We start from the raw sequence: 19,643 nt of genomic DNA on the forward strand, positions 1-19,643 counted from the left end.
GGAGATCCGAAGTGTCAGAAACGATCACCCCCTCCCACTGGAGGAAAGCCCCCCGGAGTAGCTAGTGTAGTGCTCGGGGAGGAGATGCCCTTAACTAAGGGAAGGGAGTGGGCGGGTGTCACTCTAGTGTCCCTGGGAGAACGGGAGATGGTTCCTAAGATCCAGGTGCCCGCAAATACCGCAAAGTATGGGCAGTGGATCACCATCAACGGCCAAAGAGGGGAGGCTCTGAGAGACACAGGAGCCAGTATGACTATGGTGCGTAGCCAGCTGGTGTCTCCAGAGCAGGTAATTCCCGATGTACTCCACCCAGCCGCGATGGCTGACGGCAGAACAGGTCACTATCCCGTGGCCGAGGTTCCCTTTGAATGGGGGGGGGTTGCAGGTTCACTTCGAGTTGCCGTAAGCCCTGCCGTGCCAGTCGATTGTCTGCTGGGCAATGACATGGAGCACAACGCTTGGAAGGAGGTGGAATACCGGACTCACACCGAGATGCTGGGTACACCTGACTGGGCCTGTGTTAGCACAAGGTCCGCGACTACCCGAAGAGGGAGTTCATTCCGGCTGGAGCCTGGAACAAAGGCCCAGCCAGCTGCCAGTCAAGGGAAGAACCGAGGACAGGAGGAGCCTGCCTCGGCGTCTCCACCCCGTAGGACGGATAGGCCACCGGAGGTGGTGGGCCAGGAGTCTGCGGAGGGGGACGTTACCAACCTGGAGGACTTACCCATCCCGGCCGAGTGGCACGTGGAGGGAGGCCCGTCCAGGGAGGAATTCTGCCAGGGCCAGAGGGAGTGCCCTACCCTTGAGGGGCTGAGGCGACAGGCCGAAGCCCAGGCAGCAGGGAACGTTGAAGGGAACTACAGTGTTTACTGGGAGGATGGCCTCCTCTACAGTGAACCCAAGGCACCCCTACATGGATCGTCACGAGCCTTGGTAGTTCCTCAACGTTATCGAGCCTTCCTTCTGGAGTTGGCTCACGAGATACCATTGGCAGGACACCTGGGGCAAGACAAGACCTTCGCCCGTCTTGTCCCACACTTTTATTGGCCTCAGATGAAAGTGTCGTCCGATACCTACTGCCGGACATGTGTGTCTTGCCAAGCCAGTGGGAAAACAGGGGTGAAGCTGAAAGCTCCCCTGGAACCACTTCCTGTCGTTAGCACCCCCTTTGAAAGGGTGGGCATCGACATTGTGGGTCCATTAGATCCACCAACTACAGCTGGTCACAGGTTTATCCTGGTTCTGGTGGATCATGCCACACGGTACCCAGAGGCAATACCTCTGAGGACCATAACAGCACCTGTTGTGGCAAGGGCCCTGATGGGAATCTTTACCCGAGTGGGTTTTCCCAAGGAAGTTGTGTCCGACAGGGGGACCAACTTCATGTCAGCGTATATGCGGGCAATGTGGAAGGAGTGTGGAGTGACCTACCGGTTCACGACTCCTTACCACCCCCAGACCAATGGTCTGGTGGAGAGGTTTAATAAAACCTTGAAAGGCATGATCAGAAGTCTGCCTGAAAGCCTGCGGAGGAAATGGGACGTCCTCCTACCCTGTTTACTTTTTTCCTACAGGGAAGTGCCACAGAAGGGAGTGGGCTTCAGCCCCTTCGAGCTTCTGTATGGGCACCCTGTACGTGGACCTCTTAACCTGGTGAGAGACGGATGGGAAAGAACTCCCAGAAAGCTTCCCCAGGATGTGGTGAGCTACATGCTGGCCTTCCGGAGCCAAATGGCTAAGTTGTGGAAGCAAGCCTCTGACAACTTGGAAGCCAGCCAAGCAGTGATGAAGGCGTGGTATGACCACAACGCTCACCCGGTGGAGTTGGAGCCTGGCCAGAAGGTGTGGGTGATCGAACCAGGAGAGCTTAGTGCCCTCCAGGATCGCTGGTCAGGACCCTTTGAGGTGTTGGAGAAGAAGGGTAAGGCTACCTACTTGGTGGACCTGAAGACCCCTCGTCAGCCCCTGCGGGTGCTGCATGCCAACCGCCTCAAACCCCACCACGAGAGGCCCGAAGTCATCTTGATGATGGTGACTGACGGAGGAGAGGACGTGGAAAGCGAGCCTCTCCCTGATCTGTTTGCGTCTCAGGAAAAGGATGGGTCGGTGGAGGGAGTGATTCTCTCCCCATCTCTAACTCCTGAACAGCAGGAGGACTGTCGCCAGGCCCTGGGGCAGTACTCTGCGTTGTTCTCCCTTGTCCCGGGTAGGACTCACCTGTGCGTCCATGACGTGGACACAGGAGACAGCCCACCTGTGAAGTCCAAGATCTACCGGATGTCAGACAAGGTGAAGGCCAGCATTCATAGTGAAGTCACTAAGATGCTGGAGCTAGGAGTGATTGAACCTTCTAGCAGCCCCTGGTCCAGTCCAGTGGTGTTAGTACCGAAAGCTGCACCACCGGGTGCCCAACCAGAACTGAGGTTCTGTGTGGACTACCGGGGACTGAATTCAGTGACAAAAACTGATGCTCATCCGATCCCTAGGGCGGATGAATTGATTGACCGGCTGGGAGCTGCCCAATATTTAAGTACCTTTGACCTTACTTCAGGGTACTGGCAGATCTCTTTGACTGATGGAGCAAGGGAAAGGTCAGCCTTCTCCACGCCCAATGGCCACTACCAGTTCTGTGTGATGCCCTTTGGGCTCAAGAACGCACCTGCCACGTTTCAGCGCCTGGTAAACCAGATCCTCACCGGAATGGAGAGTTTCTCTGCTGCTTATCTGGATGACATAGCCGTCTTCAGTAACAGCTGGGAGGATCACTTGCGTCACCTGCAAGCTGTTCTCCAGGCCCTGAGACAAGCTGGATTGACGATCAAGGCCAGCAAGTGCCAGATCGGGCAGGGGTCGGTAGTGTACCTTGGACACTTGGTGGGTAGGGGAACGGTGCAACCCCTCCAGGCGAAGATCGAGGCCATCATGGCCTGGGAACCCCCCAAGACACAGACTGAGGTCCGAGCATTTTTGGGCCTCACGGGATACTATCGCCGCTTCGTGAAGGGGTACGGTACCATCGTAGCCCCTCTCACGGAGCTCACGTCCAAGAAACAACCTCGACGGGTAGTCTGGACGGAGGCTTGTCAGCAAGCCTTTGAGAAATTGAAGAAAGCCATGTGCGAGGCCCCGGTCTTAAGGGCCCCAGACTTTTCCAAGGAGTTCATTGTCCAGACAGATGCATCAGAACATGGCATTGGGGCAGTGTTATCGCAACTCAACGAAGAGGGTCTGGATCAACCCGTGGTCTTCCTATCCCGGAGACTACTTCCCAGGGAACAGAAGTGGAGTGCAATAGAGCGTGAAGCCTTTGCAGTGGTATGGGCTCTGAAGAAGTTGCGGCCATACCTGTTTGGCTCGCACTTCCTTGTTCAGACCGACCACAGACCCCTTCGTTGGCTGATGCAAATGAAGGGGGAGAATCCCAAGTTGTTGAGGTGGTCTATTTCCCTACAGGGGATGGACTTTCAGGTGGAACATCGGCCTGGAGTGGACCACGCCAATGCAGACGGTCTCTCAAGGTATTTCCGCCTTAGTGATGAGAACTCCCAAGGGGTTGGGTAGCTCTCCCCACTTTCAGCTGGGGGGGACGCGTGTTAGACCTGTCAGCCCTTTGGGTGGTCCCTCCTCATCATTATTTATTTTGTCCCACTTTTGCCTCAAACCCTGTTTGAATTTTTTCCTTTTTGGGAACCACCAGACTTTTTAGTGTTGCTGCAGATTCAGGGAGCCATTTTAGCTACCCCTGAAACTTCTGTCTGAGGGCCTGGAGCACAAGATGGTGGCCACCTGTGACATCACCAGCATCCACTGGAACCTACCAGCACCTTCCAGAACATTCCAGGAGGTTCCAGAACTCTGTGACAGTTGGAGACCGTTTAGAATGTTGGGAGGATAAGAGAGGCAGTTGGCAGTTGGAGCTGGCAGTTGGCACCTGACTGGTGAAGAGAGAGGAGCACAACAGTGAAGGAGGAAGGAGTGAAGCAGCAGGGGTGGAAACTTGTGCCTGGAGTGGGGTCCATAAACCCACCCTTGATACTTGTCCCTACTGATGGATCCCAGCCTATAGCCCTGTGTGGGAAGAAGACAGAAGAAACTTATCCTAAGGACCTGGACAGCAGGAACAGGCCTTAGAACCAAGAAAACAGCAAGATTCTGACCTGAGAACTGGTTTCCCTGGAGTCCGGCGTCGAGTAGCCTGAAGACCTGGAGCCCGAGGTGGAGAAGCGGCGCTGACTGAAGTAGCAGACGTCGTACCCGGAGCCGCCTGAGGTCGTGAGAGGGCGCCGACGGAGGTCGTGAGGAATACCAGAGGTCGAGGAGGAAGTGAACCGAGGTCGAGCGAGCGGCGTCATCGGAGGAGTGAAGTCCGCCCTCCGGAGTCGTCGGAGACCGAGGTAGAGGAGCACCGGAGGTCGGGAGTGAGGATCGCACTCCGGAGTCGCCCGGAGCCTGTGAGGAGGAGCACCGGAGGTCGGGGGTGAGGATCGCACCCCGGAGTCGCCGGAAGTCGACATCGAGGCCAGGCCGGCCGACGTCATCGGAGCCGAGAGCGCCATCGGACCGGAGCCGCCCGAAGTCGACATCGTGAAGAGACTGCCTGACGCCGTCGAATCGGAGGTCGAGATCGAACCGAGGCCACCGACATCGGACCGGAACCGCCTGCCGGCGTCGTCAAAGAACTGACATTGTGCCGAGGCCGCCGAGACCGAACCGGAACCGCCTCACGGCGTCGACACGACTCCAGCGGCGTCGGAACATCAGAAAAAGGGCAGTAAGTGGAGTAGAGGGCGCCTAAGGCCCTGTGGAGACCTGAGAGACTACTCTAAGGGGCTAGGGAGGTGCTGAAACCAACCTGACTGTGCCTGGGGTGAACTGGGACTAACCTAGAGAGGTTGTGTGGAGAGAGAAAGCCAGGGCACTGGTATTCCCCCCTTTGATCTACCTCAGTTTAGGCCTCAGCCTTGTCCCAGCCAGGGAGTAGCCCCCCTCAAGCCTTCCACAACCCTACAAGCTGTGCCTGGGCCAAATCTGCCCTTAAGAATTGAAGTGTCATCTGATTACATGAGAGTTGCTGTATACTTTTAATTATTTATTGGGGGTACTGTATTTATTGAATTTTTACCTATTTATTGCTGCACTATATTTATAGGTCCACAGGACTTGATGGTGTACAATATTTATTGGTACAGTATTTATTGCCTCAAAGTATTTAATTGTCTGTATATATTGCACTTGTATTTATGCCCTGTTATTTATGATCACCCCTATTTATTTCATCAAACAGCCAATATTTATTTGACCTGCACTAATTGAAACTTGTATATTGTGATTGACCTATTTATTTTTCCAATCAGCAACTAAGAGAAAAAGATAAAGAAAGAATATTTTCATAATTTTTACGGTGTAGAGTCGTTTTTGGAACGGATGCACGCATGGTTATTGTATGGGTATATTGTATGCTTAGCACTGTGCCTGTTTCCTGACCACTCGAGCCAAGCTACCACAGTGTGTTCGGGGAGGCCACCACCACCCTGCGGAGTGGGAGTGGGCGTTTCCAACACTCTATTTCTACACCAACAGTTTCAATGCTTTTTTTTAATCTAAAGGTAAGTACACAACTCTTCTTTGAGACCTTTCTGTAGATCTGTTGGTGGCAGCTTACCTGTTTTAGGCTCCATATGAACTATGGACTGAAATAGATAGAAAGATTGAATAAGAATAGACTCATATACATTTAAATCTGCCAGTTCCTGAGGAATAGGTACCAACTCTAAGTTGGTATATACTGCTCTAACTGGCATTTTGTTTCCTTCTAATTTCTTGTAACAGTACTTACAAATAACTTGTTCACTAGACAAGTCAAACTGACCTTCTACAAACAAAGATGCAATTGCTGCCACTTATCATTGTTTTCTTTTTCACTTTTTAAATATAAATCAACATTCCCAGTTTGACTTCTATAGTGAGTACATCGACAACAAATACAAATATAGTTTGATTTTGTAGACAAAACTGTGTTAAACTTTGTAAATCTTTGAAATAATACTAATGTCGTTCTCGTGTTCTTCAACACAGCCACTTATCAAATTCTCAGTTTCTTTACACTCCTCTTCTGAACCCAAAAACAAAACTGTATGTCATCACAAACTTTCTGCAACATTGGTTATAGTTCAACCTATGGTTTATATGGATCTAGTCCTTGTAAGATCTTAATCTTCTGTTTAAGACTTTTGTGGGCATGTTCTCGTAAAAAAAAATCTTAATATGTCAATAGAATCCTGTCAAATACTTCAAGTACTGCTACAATCCCAGTTATATACAGGAGCTTGTGTACACCTCCCTTGAACTACTTCAGCTATTACTTCTTCCACATTCCCAGAAAACATTTTTTCCTTTGGAATACGAGAACCATCTTTCACCTCATATCATCGACCACTACTATCAACTGCATGTACTAATGTGTTCTGTTGAAAATAGATTGCTTCATTAATAAAAAGCTCAGTACTGGAAGTGTACTACATTTCACCAGTAAAAGTTTTACAAAAATTACTTCTATTAACAAGTCTTTTTCTTTTGCTTTTCTCCCTCATAAATGCCATTGTTTTATCCAATGTTCTCATTGTCTTCAATATTAATATAAATAATTGTTGTTTTATTTCAAAATCCTTATCTATTACACTTTCAATCTGTTGCTTTTTCTTATAAGCTGCTGAACTTTTTTTATATTTTTCACAATGTTTTAATACATTTTGAATTACTTTTCTTCTAAACATTCTTCTTCTTATATTCCTATACTCTTTTTCTGCCTTCTTGTGAGATGCATTGTTTTTAAATATTTTGAACTTCTTTCAGCATGACAATTTTTGTTTTGTTTCTCCTTTGTTGTAAAACTTTTCTTTTTCTTCTCAACATATTCCACATTTTTCAACCTCAGAAAAAGTGTTTTAAGAAACTGTTTAGTTCTCTTACCAGAAGAGTTTCTTTCCTGTACAACCTTCTAAGAATCATCTAATTTCCTCTTTTCACTTTTCCTTAAGTAGTACTGTTTTTTTGTTCTCCTCTCTTTTTCATGTTTTCTTGCCATCTTTCATTTCTTTTTCCCAAACAAGGTAAATATCTAAAAAACAAAGATTTTCAATAGTGTGTTAATTCAATTAATAATTTAGAAATAATTATATATTATTATTCATAATAATCAATAAGCAGTTGCTTACAAATACATTGGGATTCTCTCCATAACATATAAAAAAATATGTACAATACCTTACTATGCACATTAGCACAGCTGTAAATGGTTGAAACTCTTGAAGAAAACATTTATAAATACTGTACACTTTTATTTTCAAAATGAGTGTACCAGAAGATGTATGCATTACTTTTTGGTCATTCTACAAGGTACTAAGATTTCAAACTCAATATTTCAATGCTTCTATGATCCCTACCTAGGTAAATGATCTGGACTTCCGTGACTGAAGGCTGTAGTAAGACAGAAAACATCTGTCCAGCTGAATCTTAACCTACATAGTTTTTAAGTTAGAGTCACATGCTGCCCAACACATGTCAGAATACAGGTAGAAATAGACATACACCTCAGTCATGATAGCACACAGATATTCTAACTTGACAGAGTGCACTTTCTGTTCAAATCAGACACCTACATTTATATGGCCTACTTCAAGTGTACATTTCTAGACACTCATATGAACTACCATAAAGAATCATTCATCTGCCAACATATTTTAACCCTAACTCTTGCAGCTTCATTATTCACTGTTTACTCACAATGTTAGTCCTAGACAAATATGAAAGACCAACTCTTCTGATATCACTGTTGATTCTCAAGGCATTAGTATGTATGTCTCTGCCTTTATGTAGTGACATGATACATCAAAAGAAGTATACAAATACTAGAATACCTTTATTTAACATCTGAAGCTCTCTAAATTGGTGTGGAAAAGGATTATGTTTTGCTTTCCCCTCCTTATACAGGTCAGGGGGGTATTGAACTCTGTATTGTGAGTTCTTTAGCAGCAAGATTGCACATTAATTTTGATACATATTTAATGCAATTTTACTGCTGGTTTGGGTAACATTTCATGTCAAAGAGGAGAGGTATATAGTGATAAAGTGATTAACAAAAGCTCCATAGTAACACATTCAAAAGGGCTGCGCAGGCAAGTTCATGAGAGCCAATTAAAGAATACTGGGGAGAATATGGCACCCCACAAGGTTTATGTCACAACACACATTACTAGCAGAAAGCCCACCATAGTGCGGCAAAGTGAGGAGATAGAAGTGTGGAGGTAAATTAGAGATCACCATCATTGATAAACCAGGTCTGCCCCTGAGTCAATGCAAAGACAAAACAAGCATTTGCAATGCAATCGGTCTCGCCTTTGGGACCTTATATGTATTTAGCTATACAGCACATTAGCCTGGGTGCTGAAACATCTAATGTTCTTTAACATGGAGGGAAAGTAAGCACCAAACTGCGTGACACGTATGGGAACACATGGAGAGAAATATTGCTTTTAAGCAGGAAATTGTATAGTCCAAAGCACTGTTTTAATATAAAATCAGTACCTCCGGTAGTCATATCACTGAAAATTAAGCCTGGGCGAAGCACTACGCTACGCTCGCGTAGTTTGCGAAGTTCGCGCTACTTCGCACTACGCAAACTGCATGTAGCACAGTGCGAACACGCGTAGCGTAGTGTTGCGTAGTGCTGCGGTCATTTTTTGCTTGCTCGCAGTCCTCAACGTCAAGTTGGCGACCGCGAGCAAGCAAAATGACATCCCGGCGAGACTTTTTCCTTGTTCGCGATCAGCAACATCAAGTTGGCGATCGCGAGCATGGAAAATAAACCTCCCGGCGAGATTCCCAACGCGAGGAGGTCAGGTTTCTCATTGCGAGGGGTCGCGTATGCTCGCGACCGCTCGCGATGAGAAACCACCAGTTCGCGTTGAGAAAGCTGCCGCTCGAGTAAAAATCTACTCGAGCAGCAGAAAACTACAGCTCGCACTGTGCAAGATGCCATTTTCAATGATTGCACAGTGCCGGTTGCTTGTCCGCACTGTGCAATCATTGAAAACAACATCTTGCACAGTGCGAACATGTTACTACGCAGTTCGCGAAGTGCTACGCGTAGCTCGCAAAGTGCGAACTTCACTTTGCGTAGCTCCGCGAAGTGCTACTTCGCGAACTACGCCCACCCCTACTGAAAATACAAGATTTGAAAAAAATATTATTGTCTACGGCTACTCGTGGAAGACAAATTCTATGGACTGGAATCTAGAGAATGTTAAAGTGATTGTGGTATTTTACTGACCTGTGCTGGTCATTTTCTATCAAGACAGTTAAATAGAGGCAGTTGAAGAGAAAAAAAGACCCTAAGCAGAAGCAGACAAGTCCTAAGGCTGATCTCCAGAGCCCATAATGTACATACACATATAAGTATATACTAAAGTATATACAAGAGGTCTTGAATGCTTGACCCAAAAACAAAACTAAGCAAACCCTGTCTGTCTCCCCAAGAGTCTTTTTGAGAGTTATTCCCTTTTTTACATTGAATATCGATGTTTACACCTCCATTTCCTGCCTGGATTCATCTACAGACACATTTGTATCTCCTCTCACTGGAAAAGTATGTCTGGAAAAGTATGTCTGTTGAAGAACCTGGTACAAGATGACTGGGTGCTCCAACGACCATGTTGATGGATGGGAGGGCTCCAACAGACATGTGAAGCTCCAACATAAAAGATGATTGAACAAACCACTACCATCTTACAAGGCATCCTGTCCCACCTGCATATTCAGCTGGAAAATAGCAAACTCTGATCACTTGAATTCAAGTGTAGAATACTGTAAGGCCTATTAATGAACCATTTTGCTTGTTGGACCATAGATTTAGTCTTTAAATTAAATGTACAGCTGCACCTATGTATGGAGTAGGATGTAACAATGTACATAGTAAAATGATAATAACTTCTTCTTATTATCATCATTTTATTTTTATTTTGCACTGTTCAAAGAGCAGTGGGGTGATGTTCCTCCGCCTTAGTGGAGAAGCTGCCACTGTGTAATCTCACTCTGAATCACCCTCTTGACAGTTGATGAGTCAATACCAGAGAGCTATCTTCACTGTTTCATGCTGAACAATATGGCTGAGGTGAAGCCTTGGCCATTCTAGGATGCTACAGAAATACCAAAATAAAATCAAGAAAAAGCTGCTCTCCTCTATGCCCTGCCAAAATTGACAGACTACTTAGCTACAAAACTCACTTTCAAAGTACAGTGAGATAAAGAATATTCTGACTAAATCCATAATGCATCATAATTTAAACTTCCATCTCTTGACTTACAGTCTAAATATAGTGACAAAACCATACCATTCCTCAGTTGCGAAACCACTTAAAATTAACGTGGTCTGTATCATGATGGGTTAAACAACAGTGGTCCCCATAGGGGGAAGCTATTTAGCTTTGTAAAAAATTTGATGGAAGTCCACATATTGTATTGTACTTAGAGTAAATAGGGTCTGAATTTCACATATTTACGTTGGTCTTTAGTGATCTGTCTAAATATTTTTCAGAAACCTTCATTCTGCTGCATTGGTTCCTGAACCATGATGCTGGTTTTAGAGCGCTCTGAGGATCGAAAGAAGCTAGAGGAACTACTGGCCCAAAGTGTCCCTGAGTCTATGAAGGTAAGGCTTTGTTCTCTATTGCTGAACATCCATTTCACTATCATTGAACAGTCAAACAAGTTACCAGATAAGAGCTAGTAGAGTGCAAGGAGACTATGAGGAAGATTGCAGGAAGAAGAAGAAACATCTAGGCTGAGTTGGTGGAAGGGAAAAGGTATCAAGTGAAAAAAGATATTAAGTGAAAGAGAAATACGGCAAGTTGAAAACATGGCCTTAGAAAAGCAGCAAGAGAGCCAGGATAGCCAGAAGGAGGAGATGGCAAGCTGGAAGAAGTAACGCAGTCAAGACGGGAGGCATGGATATTGATACGCTCAAATGCAGTGGGCTAGCGGGAGTGACTTCCATAAACGTTTGACCCCTTATGTTAAAGTAATGTTGATCACGTGCTCTATACTTGGCCCATAAAGGGCCTTATTTTAGCTACACGTCAGCAGGTGAATGAAATTGAAAACTATCTTCTATTCCTTTTGGATGTAAGTTAACACTGAAGTAGGTAATTTCTGTACCTCATAAAAGTTCCTATCCATGCTGCTAATATGTTTGTGAAACACTCAATGAATTCCTTTTAAGGTCTTGCCTATGCAGCGCACATGTGCTGCATAGGCAAACAGACCTTTTGGAATGGCTTCGGCTTTTCAGCCAAAAACGTGCACACGTTCCATTGCCTTCAATGGCAACGCGAGCATGTCTGGGGATTCACTTGCGGGAGCGAGCGGCTGGTGCCATATGTTATCCATTATCTCGGCGCCAGCCGCTCGCTCCCGCAAGTGAATTGCGCAGGCTCCCTCTTCTCTCCCCTCCCCCTGCTGCCACGCGAGGCACGCGCTTTTTTTAACTTTTTTAACTTGAAACTGAGCACCTCGCCGCTTCACGGACACCGAGCTCGGTTTATTGATATATTTCTTAACTTTAGCACTGAGCGCAGCACCCACTTCAAGGACACCGCGCTCAGTGTTGATGTTAAGAAATATATAAAGAAACCGAGCGCGGTGTCCGTGAAGCGGTGCCGCGCTCAGTTTTAAACTTAAGCATTTGCAATGCAATCGGACCGATTACATTGCAAATGCTTGTTCATTCTTACCTTTTACAAGTCCATGCAGACCAGTTCACCTGGCTTAAAGCAGACAATAACAACCAATCGGATACTGGTACTCTGCGATTCAGTAGCGGTGAATTTTTTTGTACAGATAAATTCCTGCAGCTTCACCGTACATCTCACCTCGTATCGATTCAGTATTCGGTTGCATCTACCAATGCTTTAATTACTTATGGTAATAATTGCATTACTCCCAGCACGTTTTCAACATAATTAATTACCCCCCCTCCCGCCCTGGTAGAGCCAGGCCAACTGCATGTTATGCCTAATGGCCAGAGCTGCCCACCTTGGAGCTGGGGTACCAGGTTCGAGCTTGGCGTCCGCTCAACACACTGTGATTCTGGGCAAATCACGTAATCTCCCCGTGCCACCCAAAACATGAAACAGGAGGTCGCAGGGGGCCTTTTCAACTTTTTGGGAAAGAACTAGGTGGGTCCGTGAGATGCGGCGATCTCACTTTTTCGTTAATTAGGGGTGAAAACTGTACTTATTTCTTTTCTTTAGGCTGCCTCATTCCTAGATCCATGACGTACTGCGTCGCAAGGATAGCGGAGGGGTGAATGCTCCTACAGCAAAGATCTGGGTGCGGCAGGTTTTCGCTTTTCAGAGAAAGCTAAAAAGCAGAGTTCAGACATGGCAACGGTAACACTTATAAATTACAGTGGCAACATCCCGTGGCACTGCAGCAACACGCTCTATCCAAAAAACGAACTATTTTTACTTTTGAATTTATACACCGTGGTGTCGACTGCAGTAAGACATTTACTCTCTTCCACTTTCTCTTAAATCCTCTTCATTATCTGGAGCCGCTCCCAAACTCTTCCAATTCTGATAACGCCATCAGTATTACTACGTACTAATTTTACCACAAGCTGCTCAGCAGCTTCCGGTCACAGACGTCACTCGCAGCGGCAGCTGGCTGTCACTCGGAAGGGCTACCAGCACTCTCAGCTGCCTGTCAGCATTTACCTGAGAGCTCTGTGCAGCTTTCTCTGTTCTGTTAGCCAATTAAACAACTGTTTGCACTTGTATGGAACCCGCTTCAAAGCCACAACCTCTTGCCTGCTTTACTCTCCACAGGCGCTTGGGCACTGCACCCTCCAACAGCTGTGTTTTAAATAGCGCCGTGTCAACAGTGGGAGGAGACGGGCTTCCACCCCTGCGGGGAGAGATCCAGGCCCAAGGTCCAGCACACAAAACACTTAACCCACGAGGCACTTTCATCTGGCTGAACACTACAGGGCAGAAGTGATGAAACATTAGAAGATCGGAGATGGGACCTCCAGTGCAAAAGGGACAACGCAACAGATGATAAAGGACAGCCCCTACTACAAACAGGGACGCCTTCTCCTCCATCTCTATCTGTTGTGATAGTAACATTCTGTCATGATGACATCAATGGGGTGGAGGGATTCTGACAGCTTTAGCATGCTATTTTTTGCTGCAGTTTTATATAGCGCAAACTCGACCTGAAGAGTTTGGAGCGCTTTAAATGAGCAACAGTTAAGTTTCACAAGGATACATTCATTTTTGAATAGGCGCAGGGAGATTAAGTGATTTGCCCAAAATCACAGGACGTTAAGCCGACCCCGATAATGGAACCTTCCCCATGTCCAATGTCGGCAGCTCTGACCGTTAAGTCACATGCTGCTCCCGCCACTTGTATGTCAATTTTTGTTTCTAGCTCAAATGGATGTAAGTCACGTAAAACGCAGCGGCACGCGTTGATGCGCTGTGGAAACCCCTTCGCAAATGTTTGCTGGTCACACCTTTCTTTGGCTTATTGCTGTTTTTGAGTATAACTTGTGAGGTTACACCTTTCACCGCATAATGTTGACGTGTAAAAATGACATAATATGCCGCATTATGCCATATAATTTCTTTTCTTGCTACATAATTTTGTAAACTGCTGCATAATTTGGTCCTCTCCGCCGCATACTTCCAGTGGTCCTGTCTATGCCTCCCTTATTTTCTTTGTTACTCTCATAAACTGTCTTTCTATACTCAACCCAGTTCCCCTTCGCCTTCTCCAGGAACTATGGTTTTCCTGTATGCCAGCCCTATAGAGTGGCATAGGAAGGAGGGTATGGGCCGCCCTGAGTGTTATTATTGAGGGGGGTGACAAAATGGCAAAAATATGTGTTTTAAACACATATTTTTGCCATTTTGTCAATCCGGGGGTGAGAAGAAATCACTGAAGGGGTGACAAAGTGGCAAAAATATGTGTTTTAAACCAGGGGTGACAAGAAATTGTCCACACCGGGTACCACCTGACCTTGCTACGCCACTGTCCCTATATCTTAATACTTCTACCCCCTGCCTATAATCTAGTAGAGCAAACTCCTCTATACACTAGTACAGCTTTATTACCTATACACTGGTGTCAGTCCGCCCAATAACTCCTGCTCTCTTGACCTTTCTTGAGCGGTTCTTATCCCTTGATCCATTTTTTATAATGTCTCAAAAATCTGCAATTCGGTATTGCTGTGGTCATAATACGCCCCACGTCTCATTACACTCCCTAAGCTGCGAAGGACCCTGTGCCTCCGTAAACGTGGATATTTACTTGCTCTTTTCATTTTAAGGTACTTTAATCCTAAATAGGAAACACAGAGCAGAACACAACAGAAATTACACAAGCATAGCCAAGAAATACAGCAGGAGGAAGCATAAAGAGAAGTGCTTAATTTGAGCACTCTTCTCTTCATTCCTTAGCCTCTATATCCCGGTGCTACTGCATCTGCTGCACCAAATGAAGCTACTCCCCTGTCCAGAAAGGTTGACCAGGCTCCTCCCTTGTCCAACAATCCCAGCAGTATTGGGTATATTTTACGTCACCTTCCACCACGGGTTGCCCGTCACCACCCTGGCTCTAGGCAACCTCATCCTTTTTCTCCTCCCATTTCTTCCCTTCCTTTTCGTGCACTTCTTTTTTCTTTCTGTCTGTCTCTCCCACCTCTCTTTCCCTCTCTTGCTCCCTCTCTCCCCCTCTCTCGCTCTCTCTATCTCCCCCTCTCTCTCTTTCGCACTCTTTCTCTTTCCCTTTCTCTCTCTATCCCTCCCACCCCCTGCTGGCAACTGTACGTTCATGCTGCCTCTGCTGGTTAATCAGATGTTGCTGGTTGCCCTCTGAGTTCACATCTCTTGCAAAGTGCAGAGAGACGTGTTTCCTTATTTTGTCATTATGAATAGATTTTTATTTTTTGATGGAACGGTTTAATTACGGAATATGTTTGAGCTTGGTTAGAATGTGCTTGTTTGTTTGTAAGTCTGGCCCAACAAACAACGCGTCAGGTCGCTAACAAGGCATCACAAGTGCACATCAAATGCGGAGTCTGCATCTTATGGCATAGACCCAATGGGTACCCACTTGAATACCACTATCATCGTAGGGGTTACTTCTGTGTCTGACTCTGTAGTCCGTTTAGGTGCACCATGTCTCCGGCAGCCATGTGTGTGACAGCGTTGGTTACTATGGCAAAGATCGGCCATTTATACCACATGCACGTGCTCTGCCCAGCTGCTACCAGCTAACAAGCATTGGCATAGCCAATAGGTCTCGCCTTTGGGACCTTATAAGTATTTAGTTATGCAGCACAATATCCTTACTGCGACAACTTTAACTGTTGCATGGCTAAACACTTATAAGGTCCCAAAGGCGAGACCTATTGGCTATGCCAATGCTTGTTTATATAGCAACACAATGCTATTGTTAGATAAACTTGATTTGCATATACATTTGCAGCAGACAATCAAATCAAGCCTTTACACTACAAAGATATGTGCTGCTACAACGTTCTGATAGTGAATTGAATCAGAGGGACCGTATTGCGGACATAGTGCACAATCCCACTCTGCAGCATGGAGCACAGGCTGTGACATTGCATTTATCACAACCAAGCCCCTGTCCGCAGTGCAGTTGCAAATCTGTGCTGCAATGGGGACATGAAGACGGATCGGTTATTTCAAGATGCTGGTCCACCTTTCACGGTACAGGCAGCAGCACAACCTGCTTTTGAAGTGGGCTGAGGTCCCTCTCCAGAGGGGTGCAGGGAATGATTGCACTAGTCCGCAGGGAAATGTTTGTGGGGTATATGGAACTGTATTAATCCACATACAAATGGCGCCTAGGGAGGAATGAGGCACACAGATTGCATGCCACCTCAATCTGGCACAGAGTCAGTGCTCCTGTGCACCTATGTCTATAATACTTTAATACAACAGTAGCAGCCCAAATACCTGTATGCAGGTGTATTATATTATAAATGTGCAATAGCGATTAGAACGAGAACAATCACATTTAAAATTAAGTATTAATCGGAAGATCAATGGATAACAATAGCTAGGAGACCACAATTAAATGTATTAAAAAATCGGGGGGCATATTAACAAGGAACAGGGAAAATTAACTCTAAGGGCGCTTAGCGTTATTTTTTTTAACGCCCACTATTGCTGGATTATATCTCCTGGTTATCACGTTATTAACAAAGCTAACCGCCTAGGCGATAAAAAATCCAGTGATAGCGGCATTTTGGGAGATTATCGCTGGTAATGCAGCGATAAAACTACAAGGATAGGGATATCCTTGTTGATAGCCCATGGTGGACTTAGCCATGTAATCCACCTCCCATTGGATTACATGGCTAAGTTTGAAAATTATCAGACGTAAAAAAGCAGCGTTAACCGTGGTTAGCGCTGCTTTTTTTGTCTCTAACAGGGTTAGCGTGAAGCTTGATAATAGGAGAAATGTCGCTTAGCGACATTTCTCCTATTATTTTGCTCTGGAACGCCCACTTTGCATCTCATTAGAGATGCAAAGGGAAGCGTAGTGAAAAAGGGTGCTAACATGCGATTTTGCATGTTAGCACCCTGTTGTTGATAGGGCGATATTTTTATCTCCAGCCCTTGTTAATATGCCCCATATATTTTTACAATGGTAGTTACCGTCCGGTACATATGTGCTGATTCTTCAGGTGATTACACAGTGAATGCAAAATAAAGAGTGTAATAGTGCGTATGAACGAACAAACAACAGTGGAGCCTGTAAATATTTTCTATAGTAAGTAAAATAATTCAACTCTAAGTGGTACACTCTCCCTAAGATTCACAAAGATGCCAAACACACTCCAGGAAGGACACTTGTATCTGGCAGTGGTCAGTTCTTGAGCTCCTGGGAAGGTATATTGATTGCTTTATCAAAGAGTTTGTGTCAGCCACTGGAGGTTATGCACTTATCAGTGGCAACATGATCAATTAGATTGAAGAAGTGGATTTTGACAGTGAAACTGAGCTATTAGTGTGCTTGGATATCAATGTTGATGACCTCATTTATACTGAATTCTGGATGTGATTGGTCTCAGTCTAACTACAATCGTTCCATGCCGAACCTCTGTTGCACATTTATGCATTTGTAATATGGCACAGACAACACAATGAGGAAATGCACCCCTGAGATAGCTTTGGCACATGAAGCAAGGGTGTGATCTGTATCACAGAAGGAGCCATGCAAGCATTAGCAGGCCTTTATTAAAAACCAAAGTGCCCATAGGGCCATTTTACTTGAAGTCCCCTTGGGGAATTTAGGGGTGGAACGGGCATGTGCCCCTGCTTCCTGCACCCCTTGGCACTTTAGTTTTACCGAATGGGCTGCACACGCGTGAATGTTGCCTTCTCTAAGGCAGTCGATGACAGAGCTCCGTATTACAGATAAAGGCAAAGAGTCAGTCTGGAGGCCACCTCTGTGTGATTCAGTGAGGTGTTCCACAGTCAGCAGTGACCTCTCCGAGTGTGCCCCTTGAAAAGGGGGAAAGTGTCTCTCAACCTTTCACTAATGCATTTTCCAAGTGCAGAGGTGTGTTCACAGCTGCGCTTGGGACAGCACACTTGTTGTAATACAGTGCAATGTCCCACTCTGCTCCAAATGTACAGACTTAAGTGTGCACCACTGCATAGAGTGACAGTATGCCAGTCCATACTGTGGGCAAAGTGCATCTATCCACATGAACTGTCTTCTAGCTCTTGAAATATGTTTTAGAGCTATTTACTATGATTTCGTTTTTTCTATTCCTCCAATGTCTATGAGATAAACTTATTGTATTTACCCTTTTTTCTCTCTATTCCAGGTCTATGGCTCGCTTTTCTATATAAACCGCGGTAACCCTTTAAATATGGAGGTTCTGGTGGATTCCTGGCCTGACTTTAAAACTGTGATTTGCAAAAAACGGCCAGAGGTGAGTAAAAGGATAGAGCTTCTTATGAGTAGGGCCTCACAGTGCCTATTTGTGTTTTAAACATTTATTAGATATGCATTATTGAGAGCTGGTGCCTGTCCCTGTGTGGTAGGTAGTACAGTACACGACCATCAGGCATCTCCTTGCTAGACAATGTGACATGTTTGGACCCCTTAGCTACAACATGGATGACAGAAAACATCATATAGGTACAACATTTTTGGCAGTCTCAATACGGTGTTCTAGGTCAATGGCTGTGACTGATCGCTTCCATCAGACTGGCCCTCAGAGTGATGTCTGATGGTTACTGGGATGTTGTTCCTGATCCTGGGCACATCAATGCAAAAGGCCTGCTGTGTTTTATTTTATTTTGCATGCTTCGTAGTCTGCAGTCAGATGGTGTCCTGGCGGCAGGAGTGCTAAGACCCATTACAGATGGTGAACCTGTCTGCAAGATAAGCGGGTGTGCTGGCCGTGAAGGCTTTATAAATGATGCAGCTGGTTTTGAAGATGATGCTGGCCGGCAAGGGAAACTAATGGATCTCTTGCAGGATAGGTGTGATGTGATCATATATCTTCAAGCCCTGGATGAGGCATGCTATGGCGTGTAGGATATCCTTTGTGGGTGGAAGTGTGGAGTTTAGAAGGCCATGTAGCATGGCGTTACTATCACCCACATGCAACAGTACAAGGGCTTGAAGAGCAGTTCTGAAGCAGAAGAGCCATCCCTTGATGTAGGAGGGGAAGCTCTTGGGAGACTCCTGTCGCTCCCACCCGGCTCTATGGTCCAGGGCATAAGGAGGGAGTTCAGCCTCACAGGTGAAACCTGTTGGCTTTAAGGTCCTTCAATAGACTTTTGGAGGATGACGAATTGGTGAAGATATCCAAACCTTGCTGGGATGAGATTCCAGGCAGTGAAAGAAGGTGGGCAAGGGAAGTAAGGAATAGACTAAGTTGTATTAAGAACCTACATTTCAATCGTGGCACAACTACGTCCTGGTCCCCTTTTCCATGGAAACAAGTATTGAAAGAGTCTGCAACAAAGGTGGCCGGGAATCTTGACCGGGCCTATCTGAGTTAGAAGCCTTCTATCAGTTTTTCCCTATCACCTCTAGGCCAGGACAGTCACCTGATCCCCGCCCACGGAATGACATTTCAAGGGAAAGAGGGCGATGTATTCCGCGTCACTCAGCCTGCTCTTGTTCGGCCAGGGTCCAGGATACCAGCGGCCTCGGCCCCTGCCCCCTGGTGCGACATGTTCTTTACTGCATATATTGATGGACTGTGTTTTTTATCTTTCCAATCACATTGCGAATTCCAGTGGGTGGATGGGTTGGCCGGACAGGCTTAAAATCAATTTGACACTTTAACTGTTTATGTGTATTATGTGTTTTAGAATGTTTGATGAACAATTGTCCAAATAAAAGTATTTTTCTACCCACCATTTTGCTTTTCACGGGCTCACCCCTGGCATAGGTGGAATAGGAGGAACATATTCTGTGATCGCTACAACGGGAGGCAAACTCATGATCTGGCCAGGGGCTTAAATGCATTTGTTGTACCAGACCTCAGTGTACATTGTGGCAGTCTTGGTAGGCCAGAACTGGCCCGT

General features: G+C 45.9%; 1 protein-coding gene across 2 annotated transcripts in view; it reads left to right on the plus strand.

Moving 5' to 3' along the window:
* LOC146854004 (glycine N-acyltransferase-like) overlaps positions 1-19,643 on the plus strand; it is a 208,007-nt gene that overhangs the window by 31,023 nt on the left and 157,341 nt on the right. For both annotated transcript variants that reach the window (XM_085651869.1, XM_085651870.1), the window contains 2 exons: positions 10,592-10,705; positions 17,924-18,031. In XM_085651869.1, coding sequence (XP_085507995.1) covers positions 10,625-10,705; positions 17,924-18,031 — 189 coding nt within the window. In that variant the 5' untranslated portion in view covers positions 10,592-10,624. The remainder of the gene's footprint in view (positions 1-10,591; positions 10,706-17,923; positions 18,032-19,643) is intronic.

This window comes from Triturus cristatus, chromosome 4_1, assembly GCF_964204655.1.
Source record: "Triturus cristatus chromosome 4_1, aTriCri1.1, whole genome shotgun sequence".
NCBI classification, from domain to species: domain Eukaryota; kingdom Metazoa; phylum Chordata; class Amphibia; order Caudata; family Salamandridae; genus Triturus; species Triturus cristatus.